Source organism: Bos indicus, chromosome 1 (genome assembly GCF_029378745.1).
Source record: "Bos indicus isolate NIAB-ARS_2022 breed Sahiwal x Tharparkar chromosome 1, NIAB-ARS_B.indTharparkar_mat_pri_1.0, whole genome shotgun sequence".
Classification (NCBI taxonomy): domain Eukaryota; kingdom Metazoa; phylum Chordata; class Mammalia; order Artiodactyla; family Bovidae; genus Bos; species Bos indicus.
The window spans coordinates 39,147,595-39,174,388 of record NC_091760.1 but is presented as its reverse complement, the minus strand read 5'-3'; the positions used below and the strand labels follow the sequence as shown (position 1 = coordinate 39,174,388).

Genomic DNA, 26,794 nt, shown 5'->3' with positions numbered 1-26,794 from the left:
AGATTATCTCATGCTTATCCCCAGACATAAAGTCTTTCTTGGATAAGGGCCTATTAGATTTGTGATTACTTCATGTAGCAAGTGTTGCAGTATCTATTATTTTATGCCTGCTGACATTGTATAAAAGGATATTTTTCATAATACTGTTAAGGGAGTAACATGCAATCTTCAGTATAAGGCTATATAGATATGTAATAGTATAAAGAACCATAGGCTGCCTTGATTCCAAGCCACAGATAATATCTGAAGCTTTAAAAATTCAGTACAAACCATTTAAATGCATTACACTTATTCACAGTCTATTTCTGAAACTATGGGCTGTTCAGCGTGCTGATGGCAGAGAAGTTAATGTGTTGGTAAGCAACCTAGATTTTTATAAAGCTATTCTGAAAGTAACTCAATGCCACAGAAAGTAATATCAATTACTCCTTGCTTTTCAGTTGACATTGCAAGGCTGCTCCAAACTCCTACTCTTCAATTCAGCACCTGCAAAGAAAAGGAAGGCACAGAATGCCTCTATGGGAGATTTCTGGGCATTGCAATCACAAGAGGTACTTCCTTCAAAAATGGCCTGAAACACTTCAAAGTTGGGGTTCTTCCCCCAAGTACTACTTAACCCTCTCATGCCCTGAGAATAGGGAATTGCAAATACAGGGAAGGCTGAGTAATGAAGAATAAGGATGAAGCCAGTAGATAATCTTTAGGGTTCCTATGAACTATACCCCGTGAGACAGAGCAGAATAGTGAGAAGGAGCTAGACTTTGAAGCTAATTTTAATCTTGGTTCCATTCCTTACTTACCAGCATAGACTTGGCCAGCTAGGAACAGCACTAAACTTGGGTCTTCTCATTCAGAAAAGGTACTCAAGATACTCACTCTTGGAGTTGTTTTAAAGTTCAAAAAAGTAACATATAAAGAAAAATATTTAATGCTCAATGAATTGTCAGATGTTCCACTATAATAACTGCTAACAATAGTGAGCTATAGGTATATCTAAATTTGCATTTTTCAGGAATCACAGAAAGGCCTAATCCAATGGCGTACCAAGTATTCAAATTAGGCACTGTGTTGGGAAAACAATGACATTCAACAAAGTGCACTGTGACAACTTACTTTGACATCAATCTACACAAAATGGACTTTTTAAACATCACAGTAAGTGAAGGCAGGATTCTAAATTGAAAAAACAAACCAATAAGGACAAACTAAACACATGTACATACACACACACGTAAAAAAAATATTTTCCATTATTATTACTCTTCTGTATTTATCTGGTATATCTGATTGAGTCCAAGAGATCCAGCTTTTCTTCAAATATATTGGTTAGATACAGAGGAAACAAAATGGTTAATGCAATGAAGATACAAAAATAATTCTTTTTAGGACTCCCCAGTTATAGCAACCCAGTTATACAGGTTTGCAAATCAAACAACAACAACAAAACAGTAAATTAGTAAACAGTCTCTAGTGTAAATGCACAGACTGTAATAATTCAAAAAGATTCAGATTTAACAAAATTTTTTATCTATACAGTTTTTTTTAAGCTATTTTTAAATAGATGGAATCTTTCAAAACACACTACCTAAATTTTCTTAATAGTGGGAAAAATATATTTGGACTCTTGAGTGAAGCAATTTCTAGAGAAAATAGAAGATCCAAACCTGAGGCTAAAACTCTAAGTGCATACACAGAAAAGTACACAATATTCCCAGGATATGTGTAAACAAGGAGAGCCACTTCGTAAATGGTACTCGGTTTTGGTAACAGTATAATCCACTTTCATTAGGCATTTCCCTCTTGTGCATTAATATGTGACATCATACTCTCAGATAACATTTCATAACAGAGTGAAATAAAAAGCCCCTCCAGATTGCAACTGTAAGATAATCAGATTCTGTAGTGCTCATTATGACTGCAATTATGTAGCAAAACTCTCCAAATATAGTTCAGTTATTGCGGTTATTAATCATTCTGGTTTTGTTTCAAGTACTTGCTTTATAGCCTGCTGGATAGACTCCATTATTCTACAAGCTGAATGTCGAAAGTCAAACATGTGCATGTGAATCTGCTGTTCTAACGGCCTTTCAACATAATTTACCCTTTCAATTCGTATTTGTGAATACAGAAAAAAAAATGGGGGAGAAATAAAGCTGGTGTCAATAGAGTCACTGACCTTTGCAGTAAACAGAAGATAGTTCGTAATGAAAAACAACTTGGCAAATAAGAAACTTATTTTGCTAGAACTAGAAATACTTCTGCCTAAGAAGTTAGTGTCAGAATACCAATCAGTTCTTACAGAAAAGGGGAAAAAAACCTCAGAGAATCTGTATATTTGATAAGGAGAAAAATGATAAGAGGGCCAGGAAATGTGCTTTTTTAAAGGTTCAAAGCACCAACATTATGGATAGAATGTATTTCTAAACATTTTATGCCTAAAACCATGTATTACTATTAATTTAACTACAAAAGGCCAAGTAAAATACAGTAGATTACAAACACCATCTGCAGCATCTTAAATCATTACTAGAGAAACATTTCTAGGAAAAATATACACCTGAAAAGTTCTGAAATGCCACAGTATTAAATAAATAGGATTCCAATCATATCCAGAGAAAGTGACTTCATTATTATTTAAATGTTAACATGCAGAGAGACTAGAAAAAGAAATATAATAATATATGCATGTGTTATCAATGTAATGGTTCACAAAAGGCATATCTCCCATTTCAAGTTGTCCATGATTTTTTCAATTTCGCAACATACATTGGGCCCCAGGCTTTACCCTTATCTGGAATCACCAAGAGCCCACATTCTTGGCCAGTGGGAGCAAATGTGAAGTCGCGGGAGCAAGTCCTTGCCATTTCCTTAATGTCCACAGGCATGATGTTACTGTAGGAGTTTAAAACTTCACTGATCACATCTTGATTTTCTGCCTTGGAAAGTGTGCACGTAGAGTACACAAGCAACCCTCCAGGACGTAAGGCCTTAATTGCAGACCTATGTGTAATCAGGAAAATGCAGATTGATTAGATACATTAACACAGAACTACCGAGGCTGAAGGCAAGAACGCTTATGAACTTGAAATTAGTCGTACTCTGACTCTGACTATAATAACTGAGTGTATAGCCTTACAAATAGCCTTACAACTATTCCTTTCTAATAAATCTCTGAGTGACTAGAAAAATGACAATAAGACCAATCCACATGGGGAAGACAGACAGTGTGTTTGGGTACTTTCTTGTTTTGTTCTTCTAAGGACCAGAGGATGGAGGTGGAGTATGGAGTAACTCGTTTTCTTGGAATACACTGAGTGGTACTAATGGATAAATATCAATAACCTCAGATATGCAGATGACACCACCCTTATGGTAGAAAGCAAAGAAGAACTAAAGAGCCTCTTGATGAAAGTGACAGAGGAGAGTGAAAAAGTTGGCTTAAAACTCAACATTCAGAAAACTAAGATCATGGCATCTAGTCCCATAACTTCATGGCAAATAGATGGGGAAACAGTTGACAAAGTAGCTGACTTTATTTTTGGGGGCTCGAAAATCACTGCAGATGGTGATTGCAGCCATGAAATTAAAAGACGCTTACTCCTTGGAAGGAAAGTTATGACCAACTTAGACAGCATATTAAAAAACAGAGACATTACTTTTCCAACAAAGGTCCATCTAGTCAAAGCTATGGTTTTTCCAGTAGTCATGTATGGATGTGAGAGCTGGACTATAAAGAAAACTGAGCGTGGAAGAATTGATGCTTTTGAACTGTGCTATTGGAGAAGACTCCTGAGAGTCCCTTGGACTGCAAGGAGATCCAACCAGTCCATCCTAAAGGAGATCAGTCCTGAATATTCAATGGAAGGACTGATGCTGAAGCTGAAACTCCAATACCTTGGCCTTCTGATGTGAAGAGCTGACTCACTGGAAAAGACCCTGAGCTGGGAAAGATTGAAGGCAGGAGAAGGGGACGACAGAGGATGAGATGGCTGGATGGCACCACCAACTCGATGGACATGAGTTTGAAGAGGCTCCAGGAGTTGGTGATGGACAAAGAAGCCTGGCGTGCTGTGGTCTATGGGGCCGCAAAGAGCTGGACACAACTGAGTGACTGAACTGAGCTGAACGGAACTGAACTAATGTGTAGGTGGAATGGAGCACCTGAATGTCAGGAAAGTGGTTAGGGCTCAGTAATAGATGAAGTTATGGGAACAAACAGGATTTCCCAGGAAAAGGACAAGACAAAAAAGTGGACTGAAGACAGACATCAAGAGAATATCTATATGCAAAGAAATCAGAACTTAGAAAAAAATTTAGAAGGCTTTTCCAGCTGAACATGTAGCTTCAAGGAAAAGATGGGAAGGAAGATTTTTTCCCCACACCAAGGGGAAGATTTGAACGTATCTGCAGATGCAGATCCAGGAGAACAGTCCCAGGACTTCAGGCTGCAAATGGAGGAGATAGCTTCAGAAAAGATGGACTCCAGCTCTTCATCTGAAACAACAAGGGAGAATGAACTGGGAACTGGGATGTTCTAAGGTAAACGGAAGTTCATGATAGAGCGTCTTGGTAAAAGTGGAGTGGGAAGCAAGGTCATCTACTGAGAGAGAAAACTAGAAAAGTTTTAGCCCTGTTGTTGTGGTTATAACCCCAGAGAAGTTATTAATCAAGAACTTCTCTCTACTGGATTCAAGAGCACAGACAGACCCATCTCACACCTATATTTAAACAACTAGAGCACATCCCAATAATTGAGTCTTCTAATGAAGACCCACATTATGCCTGCAATGCAGGAGACCTGGGTTCAATCCCGGGGCTGGGAAGACACCCTGGAGAAGGGAATGGCTACCCACTCCGGTATTCTGGCCTGGAGAATTCCATGGACTGACTGTATAGTCCATGGGGTCGCAAAGAGTTGGACACAACTGAGCAACTTTCACTTTCAAAGTGCTTTGTCACTCAGTCATGTCTGACTCTTTGCAACCCCAAGGACTGTAGCCCTCCAGGCTCCTCTGTCCATGGGGATTCTCCAGGCAAGAGTACTAGAGTGGATTGTCATGTCCTTCTCCAGGGGATCTTTCCAACCCAGGGATTGAACCTAGGTCTCCTGCACTACAGGTGAATTCTGTACCATCTAAGCCACCAGGGAAGCCCTTACTTTCACAGAGCACATCCCAAATACTGGGGTTTCTAATGAAGATCCACATTATGAAAGTGAGTTCAAATTCTGTTTTCTATATTCAATATTAAAGGATTGAAAAATTCTAACTCAAGACAAGCAAACTGATGACAAGATTTTTTCCCTCTCTCCTTTAGACATCCTTAAATATAATGTGTTGAAAAATGTACTAACGCAAAGCAATAAAGTAAAAAGAACTGAGAAACTAACATTAACTAACAGTGATTTTGAGCACTTTTCTGAAATATGATATGTAGCTAGAGGAGTAGCAGTGAATGAAGAGAGTAGAGAGAGAACTACAGCCACAGAGGGCATAATTTGATCTGTCGAACTACAGAGGAAAAGCACACAAAATGTTAACAGGAGTAAGAAGTGAAAACAAAGATATTAATTCAAAGCATATATAATAAACTACAGATTTCAGACTCCTTTTATGGCAAGTCAGAGAGCCAGGTAAAAAGTTGGAAGGTTTTTTTTTTTAATTGAAGTATAGTTGATTTACAACGCTGTGTTCATTTCTGCTGTATAGCAAAGTGATTCAGTTATACATTCTTTTCCTTTATGGTTTATCATAGGATATTGAATATAGTTCCCTTGGCTATACAGTAAGACCTTGTTGTCTATCCATTTTATGTATAATAGGTTGCACCTGCTAACCCCAAACTCCCAATCTACCCCTCCCCCACCTCCCGGCCCCCTTGGCAATCACAAATTTTTTCTCTATGTCTGTGAGTCTGTTTCTGTTTTACAGATAAGTTAATTTGTGTCATATTTTAGACTCCATATATGTGACATCATGGTATTTGTCTTTCTCTTTCTAACTTACTTCACTTAGTATGATAATCTCTAGGTTCATACATGAAGGCATCATTCCATTCCTTAGCAGCAGCAGCAGCAGCATTCCATTATATATATATACACCACATCTTCTTTATCCATTCATCTGTCAATGGACATTTACGCTGTTTCCATGTCTTGGCTATTGTGAAGAGCACTGCTATGAACATGGGAGTGCATGTATCCTTTAGAATTAGTTTTCTCAGGATATATGCCCAGGAGTAGGACTGCTGAATCATATGGCAACTCTGTTTTTAGTTTTTTGAGGAACCTCCATACTGTTTTCCACAGTGACTACACCAACTTTCATTCCCACCAACACTGTGGCAGAGTTCCCTTTCTTCCACATCCTCTCCAACATTTGATATTTGTAGACTTTTTATTGACAGGCATTCTGACTGGTGTGTGGTGCCATCTCATTGTAGTTTTGATTTGCATTTCTCTAATAACTAGTGATGTTGAACATGATCCTTTCATGTTCCTATTGGCCATTTGTAAGCCTTCTTTGGAGAAATGTCTATTCTGCCCATTTTCTGACTGAGCTGTCCATTTTTCTGTTGTTTTTGAACTGCATGAGCAGTTGTATATTTGTATATTTTGGATATTAAACCCTGCCAGTTGCATTGTTTGCAAATATTTTCTCCCATTCTGTAGGTTGTCTTTTGTTTTGTTTATGGTTTTCTTAGCTGTGCAAAAACTTTTAAGGTGATTAGGTCCCATTTGTTTATTTTTGCTTTTATTTCTATTGCCTTGGGAGACTGGCCTAAGAAAATATCGGTCCAATTTATGTCAGAGAATGTTTTGCCTATGTTCCCTTCTAGGAGTTTTATGGTGTCTTAAGGCTAATAGAGTTTTGCCAAGAGAATGTACTGGTCATAGCAAACACCATCTTCCAACAACACAAGAGAAGATTCTACATATGGACATCACCAGATGGTCAATATTCAAATCAGATTGATTATATTCTTTGGACATGAGTCTGGGTAAACTCCGGGAGTTGGTGATGGACAGGCAGGCCTGGCGTGCTGTGGTCTATGGGGTCACAAAGAGTCAGACACAACTGAGTGACTGGACTGTGTCATGTCTCACATTTAAGTCTTTAAGAATTTTAAATTTATTTTTGTGTATGGTGTGAGGGAGTGTTCTAACATCATTGATTTACATGCAACTGTCCAACTTTCCCAACACCACCTGGTGAAGAGACTGTATTTTTTTCCATTATATATTCTTGCCTTCTTTGTTGAAGATTAATTGTCCATAGGTGTGTGGGTTTATTTCTGGCTCTCAATTCTGTTCCCTTGATCCATGTCTGTTTCTGTGCCACCACACCATTTTGATTACTGAAGCACTGCAGTATTGTCTGAGGTCTTAGAGGGTTATGCTTCCTTCATTTTTGTTCTTCAGGATTCCTTTCATAATTCTGGGTCTTTTATGGTTCCATATAAATTTTTGGATCATTTTTTCTATTTCTGTGAAAAATGTCACAGATAATTTGATAGGGATTGTATTAAAACTATAGATGGCTTTGGGTGGTATGGCCAATGTAACAATATTAATTCTTCAAATTCAAGAGCATGGGATATCTTTCCATTTCTTTGAATCATCTCCCATTTCCTTAATTAATGTTCCATATAGTTCTTAGCACATAAGTGTTTCATTTATTTAGGTTTATTCCTAAGTATTTTGCGAGGAGTGTGATTTTACAAGGTATTTTTTTTTTTACATTTCCTTTTTGATATTTGTTACTATAAATAAATGCAACTAAATTATGTATGTTGATCTTGTCTCCTGCTATATTGCTGAAGTCATTTATCAGTGCTAGTAATTTTTGTGTGGAATCTTTAGGGTTTCTACATACAGTATCATGCTACCTGCATATGATGACAATTTTATCTCTTCCCTAAAAGCTGGAAAATGTTTAATCTAAGAAAGTTGAATAATTATTTAGGAAGACCTAAGGCACTCCCTCAGCAGTGGCCACAGGACTGGAAAAGGTCAGTTTTCATTCTAATCCCAAAGAAAGAAAATGCCAAAGAATGTTCAAATTACCACACAATTGCACTCATCTCACATGCTAGAGGAGAAGGCAATGGCACCCCACTCCAGTATTCTTGCCTGGAAAATCCCATAGACGGAGGAGCCTCGTAGGCTACAGTCCGTGGGGTCGCTAAGAGTCGGACACGACTGAGCGCCTTCACTCTGACTTTTCATTTTCATGCATTGGAGAAGGAAATGGCAACCCACTCCAGTATTCTTGCCTGGAGAATCCCAGGGACGGGGGAGCCTGGTAGGCTGCCGTCTATGGGGTCGCACAGAGTTGGACACGACTGAAGCAACTTAGCAGCAGTAGCAGCAGCACATGCTAGAAAAAACATGCTCAAAATTCTCTAAGCTAGGCTTCAAGAATATGTGAACTAAGAACTTCCAGATGTTCAAGCTGGATTTAGAAAAGGCAGAGGAACCAGAGATCATATTGCCAAATTCTGCTGGATCATTGAAAAAGCAAGAAAGTTCCAGGAAAACATCTACTTCTGCTTTATTAACTCTGCCAAAGCCTTTGACTGTGTGGATCAAAACAAACTGGAAAATTCTGAAAGAGATGGCAATACCATAACACCTTATGTGCCTCCTGAGAAACCTGCATGCAGGTCAAGAAGCAACAGTTAACCAGTCATGGAAAAATGGACTGGTTCCAAATTGGGAAAGAAGTACATCAAGGCTGTATATTGTCACCTTGCTTATTTAACTTATATGCAGAGTACATTATGTGAAATGCCAGACTGGATGAAGCACAAGCTGGAATCAAGACTGCAGGGAGAAATAACAATAACTTCAGATATGCAGATACCACCCTCATGGCAGTAAGTGAAGAGGAACTAAAGAGCCTCTTGATGAAAGTGAAAGAGGACAGTGAAAAAGTTGGCTTGAAACTCAACATTCAAAAAACTTAGATCATGGCATCCGGTCCCATCACTTCATGGCAAATAGACGGGAAAACAATGGACACAGTGACAGACTTTATTTTCTTGGGCTCCAAAATCACTGCAGATGGTGACTGCAGCCATGAAATTAAAAGATTCTTGCTCCTTGGAAGAAAAGCTATGACCAACCTAGACAGTGTATTAAAAAGCAGAGACATTGCTTTGCCAACAAAGGTCCATCTAGTCAACGCTATGGTTTTTCTAGTAGTCACGTACAGATGTGAGAATTGGACCATAAAGAAAGCTGAGCACCAAAGAATTGATATTTTGAACTGTGATGTTGGAGAAAACTCCTGAGAGTCCGTTCAATAGCAAGGGGATCAAACCAGTCAAAGCTAATGGAAATCAGTCCTGAATATTCATTGGAAGGGCTGATGCTGAAGCTGAAGCTCCAATACTTTGGCCACCTGATGCAAAGAACTGATACACTAGAAAAGACCCTGATCCTACGAAAGAATGAGCCAGGAAGAGAAGGGGATGACAGAGGATGAGATGGTTGGATGGCATCACCAACTCAATGGACATGAGTTTCAGCAAGTTCTGGGAGTTGATGATGGACAGGGAAGCCTGGCATGCTGCAGTCCACAGGGTCGCAAAGAATCAAACATGACTAAGAACTGAACTGAACTGAAGCCACCCCATAAACCAAAGACCTCTGCATTCAGCAAATCATAAAGTCACATCACCAGGCCAAAATATCACCCCTTAAAAAAACTTCCACATACTTTATTGTCCCACTATTTAAAAAAAATGTACAATGATGGATAATTAAGAGAAATGCTTATGTAATATGTGAGATGAAGAATAAAAGAAATAGTGGGGTGGGGTGGGATGTGGGAGGGAGTCTCAAGAAGGAGGGGACATATGTATACCTATGGCTTGATGTATGGCAGGTTGATGTATGGCAGAAATCAACACAATAATGTAATTATCCTTCAATTAAAAATAAAAGAATTAAGAAAAATTGTTGATGTATGGTTGATGTATGGCAGAAATCAACACAATATTGTAATTATCCTTCAATTAAAAATAAAAGAATTAAGAAAAAAAAAGAAAAGAATCAGGTTGATGTATGGCAGAAATCAACACAATATTGTAATTATCCTTCAATTAAAAATAAAAGAATTAAGAAAAAAAAGAAAAGAATCAAACAAAAAATGACCTATAGAGAAACAGAAAATTGAGGGAACAAAAGAGACATATTAGTAACAAGACCTGATAAATGCAGAAAGGTCAACAAAAATAAAGCACCCACAAAACAATAAGAGAATGCCATGAAACTGATGAAGAAGAGAGCTCTTAGGAATGAAATACATGTTATCAAAGTAAAGGATGTTTTACAGGAGTATTTGGAAGTTATGGTTGAAAAATCTTCCAAAAAAGAGTAACAATGGATTGACTGCAAATGAGACAGGAAAGACAAATCAAGTAGGCCTGAATTTCAATTAATGGGAGTACTAGAAAGATAGCAGAGAATTGGGGGAGGGGGACTTGAATTAATGCAGTCATAAGAAAAGAATTTTCTAGAGATGAAAATAAGTGTTCAGATTAAACTCACTCATCAAAAGGCTAGAATATTCATTATTATTTATTCAGCATCTATTACGGTGCTGGGCATTGTTCTAGATGTTGGATATACATTAAAACACAACAACAACAACAAAAACCCTAACTTTCATGAAGCTTACATTCTAACTGGAGGAGATAGACTATAAACAGTAAGTCTCTCATGGACTGCATTGAGTCCCCTTAAAATTCATGTGTTGAAACCCTAACCCCCAGTATCTTACAATGTGACTGTATTTGGAGCTAATATCTTTAAAGATGTAACTGAGTTAAAATGAGGTCATTAGGGTGGGCTCTAATCCAATATGACCAGTGTCCTTATAAGAAGAAGAAATTTGGACACAAAATTACAGAAGGAAGACCAAGTGAAGACACGGGGAGAAGACTGTTATCCACGCAGAGAGACCTCAGAAGAAACCAACCCTAAGGACTCTTTGATCTCAGACTTCCAGCTTTCAGAACTGCGAGAAATTTCTGTTGTTTAAAGCCATGAAGTCTGTGGTACTCTGTTTTGGTAGTCCTACCAAACTAATACAAAGGATTTATACATATATGCACATATATATATCAACACATACACACATAATTATATATACACATACTCACATACATATACATGTATGTATGTGTGTTTGTTTGCATGTGTTTTTCCCTTGACAAGTAATCCTCCAGTTCTCTGCAAACACTGACTTCATGTCCTACAATTTAATTCAATTTTGGGGGGGCTCCAAAATCACTGCAGATGGTGACTGCACCAAAGAAATTAAAAGATGCTTACTCCTTGGAAGAAAAGTTATGACCAACCTAGATAACATATTGAAAAGCAGAAACATTACTTTGCCAACAAAGGTTCGTCTAGTCAAGGCTATGGTTTTTCCTGTGGTCATGTATGGATGTGAGAGTTGTTCTGTGAAGAAGGCTGAGTGCCGAAGAATTGATGGTTTTGAATTGCTGTGTTGGAGAAGACTCTTGAGAGTCCTTTGGACCGCAAGGAGATCCAACCAGTCCATTCTGAAGGAGATCAGCCCTGGGATTTCTTTGGAAGGACTGATGCTAAAGCTGAAACTCCAGTACTTTGGCCACCTCATGCGAAGAGTTGACTCATTGGAAAAGACTCTGATGCTGGGAGGGATTGGGGGCAGGAGGAGGAGAAGGGGACGACAGAGGATGAGATGGCTGGATGGCATTGCTGACTCGATGGATGTGAGTCTGAGTGAACTCCGGGAGTTTGTGATGGACAGGGAGGCCTGGCGTGCTGCGATTCATGGGGTAGCAAAGAGTCAGACACGACTGAGCGACTGAACTGAACTGAACACTATACACCTGGTCCCATAAGACTGTCCTTCAAATGCGAACTGCAAGTTCAAGTCTCTGGCATTTCTGACCCACTGGCTATAAAATGGGGGATCCCACAATCCTCTCCTTACCTTAAATAATTTTCTAGAATCGCTCTCTTACAATGTTACTGATTTATTATTAAAAGATACAATTTAGGAACAGCCAGATGGAAAAGATGCACAGGGCAAAGTCTGGGAGAGGCAAGCAGAGCCTCCATGCCCTCTACGAGCACACTACCCTCCCAGCACCTCCTCTCCATCCTGAAAGTCCTCCAAATCTCTTCAGTGATGGGCTTTTATAGAGGCTTCATTAAACATGCACAGTTGGTTAAATCATTGGCCACTTTGATTGAACTCAATCTCCAGCCCCTTCTCCCCTCTTTAAAAGGGATGAGGTGTGGCACTGAAAGTTCCAACCTCTAATGACATAGTTTCCCTGGCAACCGGTCCCCTATCATTCAGTTCAGTTCAGTCACTCAGTCGTGTCCGACTCTTTGCGACCCCATGAATCGCAGCACGCCAGGCCTCCCTGTCCATCACCAACTCCCGGAGTTCACTCAGACTCACGTCCATCGAGTCAGTGATGCCATCCAGCCATCTCATCCTCTGTCATCCCCTTCTCCTCCTGCCCCCAATCCCTCCCAGCATCAGAGTCTTCTTCAATGAGTCAACTCTTCTCATGAGGTGGCCAAAGCACTGGAGTTTCAGCTTCAGCATCATTCCTTCCAAAGAAATCCCAGGGCTGATCTCCTTCAGAATGGACTGGTTGGATCTCCTTGCAGTCCAAGGGACTCTCAAGAGTCTTCCAACACCACAGTTCAAAACCATCAATTCTTCGGCACTCAGCCTTCTTCACAGTCCAACTCTCACATCCATACATGACCACAGGAAAAACCATAGCCTTGACTAGACAAACCTTTGTTGGCAAAGTATGTCTCTGCTTTTCAATATGCTATCTAGGTTGGTCATAACTTTCCTTCCAAGGAGTAAGGGGCTGCACAAAAGCCACCTCATTAATATAAACTAAAGTATGGTTGAAATGGGCTTGTTATGAATAACAAACATTGCTCCTTTCACCCTTACCAAAGCCATGTATTATAATAAGACATTCCTATCACTCTCATCACTTAGGAAATTACAAGGGTTTTAGGAGGTCTGGCCTGAAACCAGGAACAAAGATGAAATACATATTCACAATATCACAGTTTGCATATATTTTTAACTTAGTCATAGGTTCTATGAAGAAAATTAAATCAAGATAAGATTTAATTTTCAAGGTAAGAGGATTGACTTCCCTGGTGGCTCAGATGGTAAAGCGTCTGCCTACAATGTGGGAGACCAGGGTTCAATCCCTGGATTGGGAAGATCTCCTGGAGAAGGAAATGGAAACCCACTCTAGTATTCCTGCCTGGAAAATCCCATGGATGGAGGAACCTGGTAGGCTATATAGTCCATGGGTTCGCAAAGAGTCCAAAACGACTGAGAGACTTCACTTTCTTTTTTCAAGAGGATTAGGAGTACTTAGATGGTATCAGAGATTGCAATTTTCAGTAGGATAATTAGAAAAGGGTGACACTTCAGGAAGTGACATCTGAACAAAGACCTGAGGAGATAAGGAAGTGGGCCATGTAGATATTTGAGGCAAGAGGATTCTGCACAATTGGAATGGCCAGTGCAGAGACACTCAGACATGTGTGGGGAAGGAGGAGCCAGCATGGCTGTAACACAGGGAGGAAAAAGGAGGAAGGATGAGATCAGAGAGAGCTAAGAGGGGAGGGTGCAGAGGGTTTTACATAACACTGTCAAAATGCCAAACTTATGAATGAAAAACATACACACTTAAATGCATTACTGTTAAGTTTTAGAACTTTGAGGACAAAGGAAAAATGCTAAATACCTACACAGAGAAAAACTGGTTACCTCTAATGGCCCAGGAATCATACTGGCATCTGTGGAGTAGCGCACTCCAAATCCTAGGGAAAAAGCAGTTTAAAGTGGGTGCTGTTTTTTGCCATACTGTCAAATAAATATACAGCAGGGAGAAAGAAGCTTTCAGCTATCTGATGACTCAGAAATTTTACCTCTAGCAAAATGAGGAGGTAAATCAAGAAAGAGGAGAAAGGTGACACAGAAATCAGTGAACACCACAGAGGAGAACAGTGAAGAGAGTGAAGTTCCAGAATGATAACTGCATGGGAGCCCTTGGAGAGTAACTGCTCCAGATTAAAGGAGAGGCAGACTCCAGGGAGAAGTGAGAAGGGAGCGAGGAAATGAAATAACTGGGAAAACACTGAAGATTTGGTACATGTACCTGGGGATGGGGTGGGGAGAAAGAGAGGGAGGGAGAAGAGAAAGAGGGAAGTGGGGGAGAAGGAGATGAAGGGAAAGAGAGAGAGTCTATTCACCTAATCTGACTATAAGAAAATTTTCCTCTCAGTGTCACTCTGATTACAACATTAAACCAACAGAGAAGGAAATTTAATTCTAACATATTAGTCCATTCTGTGGTGAACAATATTTACAATATTAAGCAATTTATATCACTGGCCCTCAATGTTCAGAATCACTCCACAGATTGATCCTGGTAATGTTTCAAAATAGACTATAGAAGGTCAGAAAGAATACTGTCAGCCTTGACAACAAAAGCACAAAGATGCAGGTGTAAGACACGGGGAAGTAGAAGGGATAAAGGAAAGACACGGTGGGGTGTACATGCTCCTATATTACAAAAAGAGAGTTCAAGAGTAGTGCCCTGATTATTTCAAAAAAGAATTAAAGCTCAAAGTGTGTTTAAAGATACTTTCTACCACCTGTAGAACAAGAAATGTAGATCTAAGTGTGCAGTACTAAGTTTCTGAGCTCACGGAGGGACAAAGTCTAATAGGGTGAGAATACAGGTTGCAGAGTGGTGTGAAGAGGTGAGGGAGGTAGAAGTGAGAAAAGCCCCAGCAAGAAGTCAGTACAGGTACACCTTGGAGATACTACAGGTTTGGTTCCAGACCACAAGAAAGCAAATGTCGCAACAAAGCAAGTCACAAGTGTTTTGGTTTCCTGGTACAAAATGAAAGCTATGAAAGCTAGACTGTAGTCAATTAATCTGGCCTGGCAGATGGCTCAAGAATCTGTCTGCCAGTGCAGGAGATGCAGGAGATTTGGGTTGATCCCTGGGTCGGGACGATGCCCTAGAGGAGGGCATGGCAACCCACTCCAGTATTCTTGCCTGGAGAATCCCAATGGACAAAGGAGCCTGGTAGGCTACAGTCCAGGGGGTCTCAAAGAGTTGGACATGACTGAGTGACTGAGCATGCACATACATAGTCTATTAAGTGTGCAATAACATTATGTCTAAAAAACAATGTATATACCTTAGTTAAAAAATACTGCTAAGAAATGCTAACCATCATCTGAGCCTTCAGCAAGTCATAACATTTTATAATAATAACATCAAAGATTACTGATCACAGATCACAGTAACAAATATAATAATAATGAAAAGATTGAAATATTATGAGAATTTCCAAAAAGTGACAGAGACACATAAAGTGAACAAAGGCTGTTGGAAAAATGGTGCCACAAACTTTGAATTTGTAAAAACAGAGTATCTGAGAAGCAATAAAATAAAATACTGTGGGTCTCTAAAGCTGATAGGTGAAATAATAAAGGATAAACATTATTTAGAGCTTTTGTAGTGACTTGAAAAATAAAGAACAAATTATTAGAAGTAGTTGCCTCTGAGGAGTAAGGCTAGAAGAGAGGGTAGTGTTATGGGTAAGTTACTTCTAAGTAAAAAGCTCATTTTTAATTTTTACCCATGCCATGTATTTCTACAACAATACAAATTAAAGGGAAACTGTGACAGTAGGATAAATATCAGATTTTCCCATAGAGATCATTTATCTTTTTTTAAATTTTGACTGTTAAGGGATTAACTCTCTGGAAAACTCATTCTCTCAGGAACAGATAACTAAAATTGTATGGTATCTAGTATTTCTAATCCTCTCATGGACCCATTTATTGATTAAAAAAAAATATTTAGGAGGTGACTACCACTATGGGCTTACTACGTAATCTTCACTGTTTGTTGTTAGTTTCTAAAAAAAAGGTTTTTTTAATCTGTCTTCTTGTCACTGCCCCCTAAATATTCTCCCCAGAAACTTTTTAAAAAGGCTCAGATCTAGACATCAGAGATGTGAACTGTTAACGGGGTAACAGCCTCTGGGAGGAAGAATAATGGACTCCCAGGATGTCCACATCCTAATCCCCGAAACCTTTAAACATATCATATCACATGGCAAAAGGATACAAGCAGATGTGATGGAATTAAGGATTCAAATGGGAAGATTACACTGGATTATCTGATTGAACCCAATGTAATTATGAAGATCCTTAGAAAAGGGGAGTAGGTGAGTCAGAGAAAGAGAGGTGATAACTGAAGCTACGTTTGGAGTGAAAGGAATGCTAGCCAAAGACCAAGGATATGGGCTGAATCTAGAAACTGAAAAGGTAAGGAAATCATTCTCCCTGTCTCAGTCTGTTTGGGTTGCTGTAACAAAAATACCAGAGACTAGGTGGTTTAAACAATAAACCATTATTTCTCACAGTTCTGGAAGCTGGGAAGTCCAAGATTAAGGGGTTCAGCAGGTATCAGTGAGGATACCTGCCTCCTGGTACATATATGGCCCTTGTGTCCACATTTGGTGGAAGGGGGTAGGGAGCACTCTGGGTTTCCTGTTACAAGGGCACTGATCCCTATTTTTGAGTGCTCCAACTTCATAACCTGCTCACCTCCCAAAGGCCTGATGCAATCATACATGGGATTAGGATTCCAACATATGAATTCTGCGGGACACAAACACTGTAGCACTCCCCTAGAACCTCAAAAAGAAATTTGATTTTGAACCTATGACCTTCAGAAGTATAAGATAAAAAATTTGTGCTATTTTAAGACACTAAATTTGTGGTAATTTTTTTTAATTTTTATTTTATTTTTTAACTTTACAATATTGTATTGGTTTTGCCATATATCATCATGAATTTGCCACAGGTATACACGTGTTCCCCATCCTGAACTCTCCTCCCTCCTCCCTCCCCGTAATTTGTTAAAATAATTTGTTAATAGTAGCAATCGGAAACTAACACACCTATTGATGACTTCTTAATTTTTTTTTTATAGTGACATACTAAGGCATCAGTGATGGGAAGAAAAAAGTGTTAGTCGCTCAGTTATGTCAACTCTTTGTAATCCCATGGACTGTAGCCAGCCTCCTCTGTCCATGGAATTCTCAAGGCAAGAATACTGGAATGGGCTGCCATGCCCTCCTCCAGGGGATCTTCCTGACCCCAGGGATCGAACCTGGGTCTACCACATTACAGGCAGATTCTTTACTATCTGAGCCACCAGTGAAGTCCCACGGCATCAGTAGATTTTGCTACAACTGTGCAACGACTATACTCATTTTCATAGCATTAGGTATAAGACTGTTTTTTTAAAAAAAAAAACTAGATTACTGTACAAGGGATATATACAATTTTAATGAAGGTATCTTTAAACTCCCATTAAAAGGATTTATTTTGATCCTAGTTCCACAGTTAGCAAAGCCAATGTCTAATCAAGTAAGCATGATTCTTTCTCATTGCTGTTGCTAAGTCACTTCAGTTGTGTCCGACTCTGTGTGACCCCACAGACGGCAGCCCACCAGGCTCCCCAGTCCCTGAGGTTCTCCAGGCAAGAACACTGGAGTGGGTTGCCATTTCCTTCTCCAAAGCATGAAAGTGAAAAGTGAAAGTGAAGTCGCTCAGTTGTGTCTGACTCCTCATCACTTACGAACAATATGTTCCTGGCTTGATGCAAATTTAAATTAATTTCTAGAATGTTGCCAACGTTGGCTGATTCTTCTGCTTTGTTTTCGTTCCAGTTTTCATAATTTATCTTTCTAAAATTAGGTTGGTATAACTTAACTGGCCACATTAATTTCTTAACAAGGAAACTGTGTGTGGTAGCACAAAGGTTTTTTTATGAATTGGGCTAATCTCAATGTCTCAGAGCAAAATGTTAGGAATTCCTTTCAAATGGCTGTTGCTGTTTTGCCACTGCTGAGTGCTGTTTAAATACAACTTTTGCCCTTTTGCTTACAGTACTTACAGACCTCAAAAATACCATAATTCTCTATTCAAAGATCAAGGAAAACAGGTAATATGAAAAAAGTTCAAATAGAGTTCATATAGCCAAGACTTTTCTATACTGAGAATTATTTTCTTTCATAGTATCTAGGATAAACCATTTACTTCCATAATCAGTCACATGTATTTTGAAATAGCCTGTAAGAACCAAGTAATTATACTAATTAATTAATTTGGATAGGTTTCATCCAAATCAAAAAGAGAAACTTTTTAAAAAGGCTTTTTAAAGACTGTCCTTTTTTAAAGGCCGGTTAGCAGGTGTGAAACAGGTATTACTTCAAGAGAGAAAATATGACAATCAGAAGAGAAGATATGGCTTAGTAGGTCTTAAGCCCAGTAAGAAATTTTAAATTCTAAAAGGGAAAAAAGATTTAGAAGTTAGAGAAATTTGAATAATACTAAAATTAAACTGGCAAAGTCATGGTAATGACCATATAAAAGCGTAAGTCAGGACTAGAGAAGAAAAATAAGCAATGTTGGACCTGGGATCTGGTAGAAGGCAAAAGGTTGCTCTATGCTTGTGTAAATTTCTATGCCATGTAGTTTTTTTTTTTTTTAATAAGAGGAAGTAAAACTAAACAACTAAGCGACATCCATTCTGGTATAATGGTATCCCTCTGCTAACCTTTTCCAAATGAGCTATGTACCTTGACCTCTCAAAGACTTATGTTTCATGGCTTAACAAGATCCTGAATAATGGGATGTTTTTCACTTGTGCTATAACACTAACTATATCACATGAAATAACAAGTTAAATTAACATGGGCTTTCTTTACTATTGACTTGTAACTGATGGCGGAGAAATGGTCAACAGTGCTTTCTACTCATACTTCTCAGTGGAAGGCAGGAAAAAAGTCATGACTAATTATAGAAGATGAAGCAAAGTATTATTTTGATCAGATGAGGTTAAAGGCTAACCTAATACTTTAAACTGAAATGGGAACTAGTAGACATTATCCTGGGTTTTATATATTATTCAGTACACAATGTCCAGCTCTAATGCAGAGCTGGAGGAAGTATTTCTAAAGGAAGCAGGATGGCCACATAATACAATCCCTCTATCGTTTCCCCGGAACACATACATTCCCCTCAGAAGTCTCCCATCTAAGTGCTGATCAGGCTTAATCCTACTTGAAATATGAAATAAGATTCTATCCCACAACTGTACTGCAGGAAATAAAGCTGATCTTGATTAACAGTATAGAATAAAATAGTGGGAAATGCTTTTACCAAAGTACTAAGAGAAAAAGAATGATGGCTTTCTTGCCACAGAATGTACATTAGATACCCTGTTGCTTCATGGCAGATAATGGCTGTACAAATTTTTCCACATCTTTGGTTTTCTTTCAGTGTATTACGGTATTTGCTGAAATGCATTTTATACTTAAACCACTTTGTCAAAGTAAAATATATTCTTAAAAAAAGAAACCACTAATAGAACATAACATTAAATTAAATTTTTCCCATTTACAAACAGAAAACTTAATTGATTTTTGGCAGTTCAGAAAGTAGACCAAAATGGCACTTCAGATGTACTATATCTTACACTCCATAGTGAAATCCAAAAAGCTCCGTAAACTACAGCTTTTTTCTTAAGTTGGTAGCAGATTCATTTGGCCTCAAAATTTGACCTAAATTGAAGTAAGGCTATTTATGGTCAAGACTGAGCCCATGTGGTATAATGGGCTCCACGTTTTGCTGAAAACATACAAAATTTGATTACAGGGTGCCTCCCCAGACCCTATCGCGGAAGGTGGGTGATATGATGCAACAAATATGTACTTTATCACTTTTTTAAAAAAATCAGAATTCTGAAATACATCTGGCCTCAAAGATTTTTAATAAGATTTTTGGGCTTATAGTTTATATTCAAGTGAGTCACAAGGCAAAGCTAATTAGAATAGTTTCTATACTGTAGCTATATGATAGACTAGACACATAGTTATTTGTTGAAAGCTTAATTATTTTTTAAAGTAAATCATTTAAATGCTAACTTTAAAAGGCATCAAATAGGCAAATCTGCACTCTATATGCAGAATCCAACAGTATTTTCTTATTCTAATAGAAATTAAGAAAAAAAGCTGGATTATTTTATGTTCTCTCAATACACCAAGGGTTCCTCCCCATCGCCGCCTCCCAAATGTCTTATGATTTACATGTTTGTCTTTTTGAAAGAACACTTTACACAATCAATAATAAAGCCACTTTTTTTAGGAGTTCATTTTGTATTTTTTTTTTTCAGTAATTTTCACTGAATTTCTCTGTCCTTGAAAGATCTGCTTAAAGAAAAACAGAGCATCAAGCCCAGAGAGGCATTTATAATACCAGCTTAGAAACAAGGCAAGAACATGTCACTTTCCCAGCAAAAAAAAACCACAGAGACCACCTTTATATTTCCAGACTACCAACAAGTAAAGTATAATGACCAAAGAAATACAAGGAAAAAGGATTACCTAATTTTACATCTGAAGAAAAAAAGTATCGCCTTAATGAAAAAATAAGTTCGATGACCTTTAAAAACTAAAAACAAACAAAAAACCCCTGTAACACATGTTGGAACCCTGACAGCCATCCAAGTTTCAAGGGGAGGGTATTTCAAGCCTACCAAACTTGAAACCGTGACACAGGGTGCTTTATTTCTCCTCTGGCAAATCTGAGTATTAGAGAATGTTATTTTTACAAAGAGCTATTAAAACGATCTAAAACATTTTAAAAATATAAATTCCACTTTTCTGATCTATTCTTCTGGTCCTTGATTAGAAATGTGGCATTCCACTGGAAGGGTCACTGTTAATTAGATCACTAAATCTGTTTTTTGCATAAAGAAAAAACTGAGCCCAAACTGCAGAAGAAAACAATAAGCACAGCAATACTGCCATCTTTTGACCAGAGCAGAAAAGTGATTTTTCTCCCCTTATACTAATTCCTTATGATTTACCATCAAGGGATAAACATATTTTTATATCTTCCTGTAATGGGTTTGAAGTTAAAGGCAAAGTGTCTCCTACCACAACTGCCGGTACAGAAGTAAAACAATCATAGATTCTATATTCTTGAAAATTCAGATTACAGCTAAACTCTACTGTAGTTAATATATTTAGTCCTCATATGTATATGTGCTCAGTCGTGTCTGACTCTCTGAGACCCTATGGACTATAGCCCGCCACGCTCCTCTGTCCATGGGATTTTCTGGGATTGAACCTGGTCTCTTATGTCTCTTGCATTGACAGGCAGATTCTTTACCACTATCGCCACCTGGGCAGCTCCATATTTACTCCTCATCTTTCTTCCTGTCCTTTCTATCACCATTAAAGAATCAGGCAATGGAGAAGCAATCACGTGAACTAGACCTAAAAAATCCCTGAACTGACACAATATTAGCAAGCCTGTTCCCTTCAACTTAAAAACTTCAGCACTAAACATTTTTTTAACCAAGTTAGAATACAATAATTTCAAAGTCTTAAAAAAAACATCAATCTTACAACTGGTCCCTTGTAAGTATTTAATATTCAAGTAATGTTTCAGAAGTCCTATAAAAGTCTACTTTATGAGCCTACTTGCAACCTATGTGAAAAAGAAAAGCAGTTATCTAATTAGTAATGTGAAAATATGTAAAAACTACTGGCAGTCATTGTGTTAGTATCTTACTGCCCAAATGACAAAAACTAAATCCAAAACTAAAAAAGGTGAAATGCTTCCAGGGTACATGTATTTCTCCATGAGGAAATTCTTACTCTTTCTTTAGGATAGAATATTCTTTCATTAATGGGAACATGGATTTGGTCCAAAAATCAAATGAGATGCTGATTCCTATGTTAACCAAATGAAGGATAAGTGACAAGCCAAATTAATAATGTTACCTTATGTTTATTGGATGCTTAACTTTAAAGAGCACTTCACACATGGAGTCTTAATAAAACCTTATGAAGTGTACAGGGTAAATCGTCTGACCCAATTTATCAAATGAAGGGTCACAAAGACTCAGGGACTTGCCTGAAGTTACACAGCTAATTAACATAGCACAAAGCTGCCAGCCTAATCTAATACACGAGAAGGACTGCAAGCTTTACCACTGAACCACTTTACCTTGAACCAAAGTATAATGATTGCTAAAAAAAATATGGAATCTGGGGCAGTAAGAAAGAGGATGCCACATGCATACATTTATCATCCCAATGTCCCAAATGCTCACTGAAGGTAAAGAATAAATATGGACTTTTAGACACTTTTAATAAAAAGGAACTAAGAATTAGTAGGTCTGAAGCTATGACCTGAGAATCCCGGTTACCTGTTTCTCTTATAGAGCATACAACCTTCACCTATTAAAGTGTTATTGAACTGAATTTATGATGAGATCAGTGAAAGCAAATACCTCCTTCTGGGACATAATTTGAATCTCTTCATCTCAGATTTACATCAAAATCCTCATCCTGAAGAATTTTAACAAATTAGATTTAATGGTTAGAAACTCAAAGGCAGTTATTCCTTCATTAAAATTCCCAATCAGTTCAGTTGCTCAGTCATGTCTGACTCTTTGCGACCCCATGGACTGCAGCATGCTAGGCTTCCCCGTCCATCACCAACTCCTGGAGCTTACTCAAACTCATGTCCATGGAGTTCGTAATGCCATCCAACCATCTCATCCTCTGTCGCCCCCTTCTCCTTCTGCCTTCGATCTTTCCCAGCATCAGGGTCTTTTCCAATGAGTCAGTTCTTTGCATCAGGTGGCCAAAGTTTTGGAGTTTCAGCTTCAGCATCAGTCCTTCCAATGAATATTCAGAACTGATTTCCTTTAGGATTGACTGACTGGATCTTCTTGCAGTCCAAGAATAATTTGTTAATTATTCCAAATTCCAAAGAATCTGATAATTCCTTTAACCAAATTTTGTTTCCATAACTCTAAATGGTAGATTAAAATATGTTTTCTCAGAAGTTTACTGATAAAATGAGTAAAAAGCCACCAATGGAAAAGCAAGAGAGTTCCAGAAAAACATCTATTTCTGCTTTATTGATTATGCCAATGCCTTTGACTATGTGAATCACCACAAACTGTGGAAAATTCTTAAAGAGATGGAAACACCAGACCACCTGACCTGCCTCTTGAGAAATCTGTATGCAGGTCAGGAAGCACCAGTTAGAACTGGACAATGGAACAACAGACTGGTTCCAAATAGGAAAAGGAGTACATCAAGACTGTATATTGTCACCCTGCTTATTTAACTTATATGCAGAGTACATCATGAGAAACACTGGGCTGGATGAAGCCCACGCTGGAATCAAGACTGCCAGGGGAAATATCAATAACCTCAGATATGCAGGTGACACCACCCTTATGGCAGAAAGTAAAGAACTAGAGAGCCTCTTGATGAAAGTGAAAGAGGAGAGTGAAAAAGTTGGCTTAGCTCAACATTTCGAAAACTAAGATCATGGCATCCGTTCCCATCACTTCGTGGCAAATAGATGCGGAAACAGTGGAAACAATGGCAGACTATTTTTTTGGACTCCAAAAATCACTGCAGATGGTGACAGCAGCCATAAAATTAAAAGACGCTTACTCCATAGAAGAAAAGTTATGACCAACCTAGATAGCATATTAAAAAGAGACATTACTTTGACAACAAAGGTACATCTAGTCAAAGCTATGGTTTTTCCAATAGTCATGTATGGATGTGAGAGTTGGACTATAAAGAAAGCTGAGTGCTGAAGAATTGATGCTTTTGAACTGTGGTGTTGGAGAAGACTCTTGAGAGTCCCTTGGACTGCAAGGAGATCCAACCAGTCCATCCTAAACGAGATCAGTCCTGGGTGTTCATTAGAAGGACTGATGTTGAAACTGAAACTCCAATACTCTGGCCTCCTGATGTGAAGAGCTGACTCACTGGAAAAGACCCTGATGCTGGGAAAGACTGAGGGCGGGAGGAGAGGATGACAGAGGATGAGATGGCTTGGATGGCATCACCGACTCAATGGGCATGAGTTTGGGTAAACTCCGGGAGTTGGTGTTGGACAGGGAGGCCTGGCACATGGCATCGCAGAGTCGGACACGACTGAGCGACTGAACTGAACTGAAGAAGTTTATTTTCGCAATCACCTCACCATAGTATTTGATTCTGTCATTCATCCTCAGCTTTGAGAAACCTGCTCTCACTTTGTCTTCCTGGATACTGTTCTTTTTTTGTTCATCTCCTACTTCTCTGAGGTTCCCTTTTAGCTTTCTTATCTACCTTTCCTCTTCTTCCTATGCCTTAAATATCAGTCTTCCCTATAACTTTATCCTTGGTTTATTTTCCCCTAAAGTTAGATGTTTTACATATATTATCTCATTCAATCTTTCAATTAAGTTACTATTCTCACTTTGCAGATGAGGTAACTAAGGCAAGAGGGTTAGTTAAGCAACTTGTATGAAACCAGTCTAAGTATCCAAACCAGGATTCAAATCTATGTAATAGTGCTATACAGCTCATACTCTTAAAGAGTTACCCTCAATACCTTCCTTTTCTTCCCACTCCAGGGCCAATGAATCACGAAATCCTATTAATTCTCCATTGACAATATCTTGCAAATCTGACCACATATCTATATTTCCTTCCCATTCACTTAGTTAAGGCCTTTGTCACCTACTTCTTATTGTAAAATCTTCAAACTGGTTTTCTTGCTGAAGGATTTTCCTTGTTAAATTTTTTTGCATATGCCACTGTTATCTGATCAAGTAATTTCCAGCCTGCAACAGACACTTCTAATTGTTCTTCAACATCTGTTCTCACTTCCTTCTGTAGTAATGAAATTTTAACTGGGCACAGTGAAGGCTAATTTCCTAAACTGTCTTTCACTAAAGGTAATTATATGTCTAAGTCTGACCCATAAGATGTGAATGGAAGGAAGTAAGGTGAGATGTGCTCTTTTTCTCCTTTCTCCTAGTTGCAATGCAGATTAAACAGTAAGAGTTGGAACTGTCCCTCTGGACCATGAGATAGAAGATAGATAGGGCCTGGATCCCTGATGGCTGTGGAGATCCCTGATGATTCTCTTCCTCATTTCTCTAGATGCTTAGTGAGCCCTAATGCTCAGATAAATTATTTTTCAGTTTGCTTTTGAGCAGTTGAACTTTAATTCAAATTTCCAGATCCACTTCAAAGCTCACTTACCCTGAAACCTTCACTGATTCATATTTCCAGACCTACTTCAAAGCTTACTTAATCTCTGAAACCAAGTAATTCCTCTCTCTTATGTTTTTCCTAAGCAATAAATTTTCAGCTCCTTGAAAACAGGATTTATGCTATATTCATTTTGTATGTTTTTATTTATAGCACAACTAGAAAGTATATTCTCAAAACATATTTTTTGAAATAAGTGAATGAATGAAGGTTACCTTAATTAAGAGGTGGGTCAACAAGAGAACTTTTCAGTGCAAAACAAAGGAATATACTGAATTACAACTAACTCAAAAATTTTGAGGAGGGAAGAGCTCAAGCAATCTATAACTCTCATATAATAGAACAGATGGAAACAATAGAGGCCAGAGGGTTTATTTAGGAAAAATAATAATAATAAAACCTTTGTTAACAAGTGATTTATAAGTTTACATCATTTTTTATAATTAGTAAAAAAGATTTTTCCTCTTGCCAACAATAAATTCCTACAGAAAGTAAAAGAGCCTGTTAACAAAGGTTGCTGCTGCTGCTAAGTCGCTTCAGTCGTGTCCGACTCTGTGCGACCCCATAGATGGCAGCCCACCAGGCTCCCCCATCCCTGGGAGTCTCCAGGCAAGAACACTGGAGTGGGTTGCCAAGGTTACTGCCTAGTAGTGGTGCTCTCATTTCTCACTGAGTGGAACAGTTAGGTAATGTTTAGTAAGTGAACTTGTCTTTATAGAAAACTATGGTCATTATTTTAAAACTGAGATACTATCTCAGTGCAGTTAAGATCTATTTAAAAACAAATGTTGACCCTGATACTCCCCTTCTAATTAACATAAGGGAAATTAACAAAGGAGGTAGGGGCAGCAGGAAAGGACAGGCAGTTTGATTTACAAAGAAGAAAACAAATCTACTCTTTAAAAAATAAATTAACCTAATTTGATGTACTAATAGAAATAATTTAATTACTACAAAATTTAACAAATAGTCCTGGAGAAGGGAATGGCAACCCACTCCAGTATTCTTGCCTAAAGAATCCCAAGGACAGAGGAGCCTGGCAGTCCACAAGGTCGCAAAGAGTTGGACACGACTGAGCGACTAACACACTTGACAAATGATAAAATCACACTTTTAACCAACTGTTACGAACTCCATAAAGCTTGTACCTCTAAGTTGTTCCCTTTGTCTGCCCTCCACCATGATGTTTAATTCCACTACATTTCATATCTTTTCTTGTGGGGAGTTCTGTTTCATTTACTTTTCCTTATCATTTCATATATTTTTTCCCATATCACATTGCTGGCTTCTAGTATTCCCTTCCAATTTTTCTATTTTTGTTCCTTTTCAGCAATTCCCATTTCTTTCATTCTCCCACTGCCTATTTCTTATCACATCACTCTGTATCAGTTTACTACTTCTGCTGGCAAACAGCAGCCACAGCAAGAAAGTAAATATAAAAATCCCTACCATTATTATGTTCTACAGCGAAAGAAAGCATTAAGGTGAAAAGTTGAAGCTCATGTACAATCTATCATATAAATGTAGATGCAAAATTAAGTTTCAGGTATTGTAACTACC

The 26,794-nt window shown here is 38.3% G+C and overlaps 1 protein-coding gene across 1 annotated transcript in view; it reads right to left on the bottom strand.

The window, feature by feature from the left end:
• Positions 1 to 905: 905 nt before the first annotated feature.
• The window catches only part of NSUN3 (NOP2/Sun RNA methyltransferase 3), a 60,953-nt gene continuing 35,064 nt past the window's right edge, over positions 906 to 26,794 (bottom strand). The window contains exon 6 of the mRNA XM_019966210.2: positions 906 to 3,000. Within this exon, the coding sequence (XP_019821769.1) occupies positions 2,730 to 3,000 (271 nt within the window). The 3' untranslated portion in view covers positions 906 to 2,729. The remainder of the gene's footprint in view (positions 3,001 to 26,794) is intronic.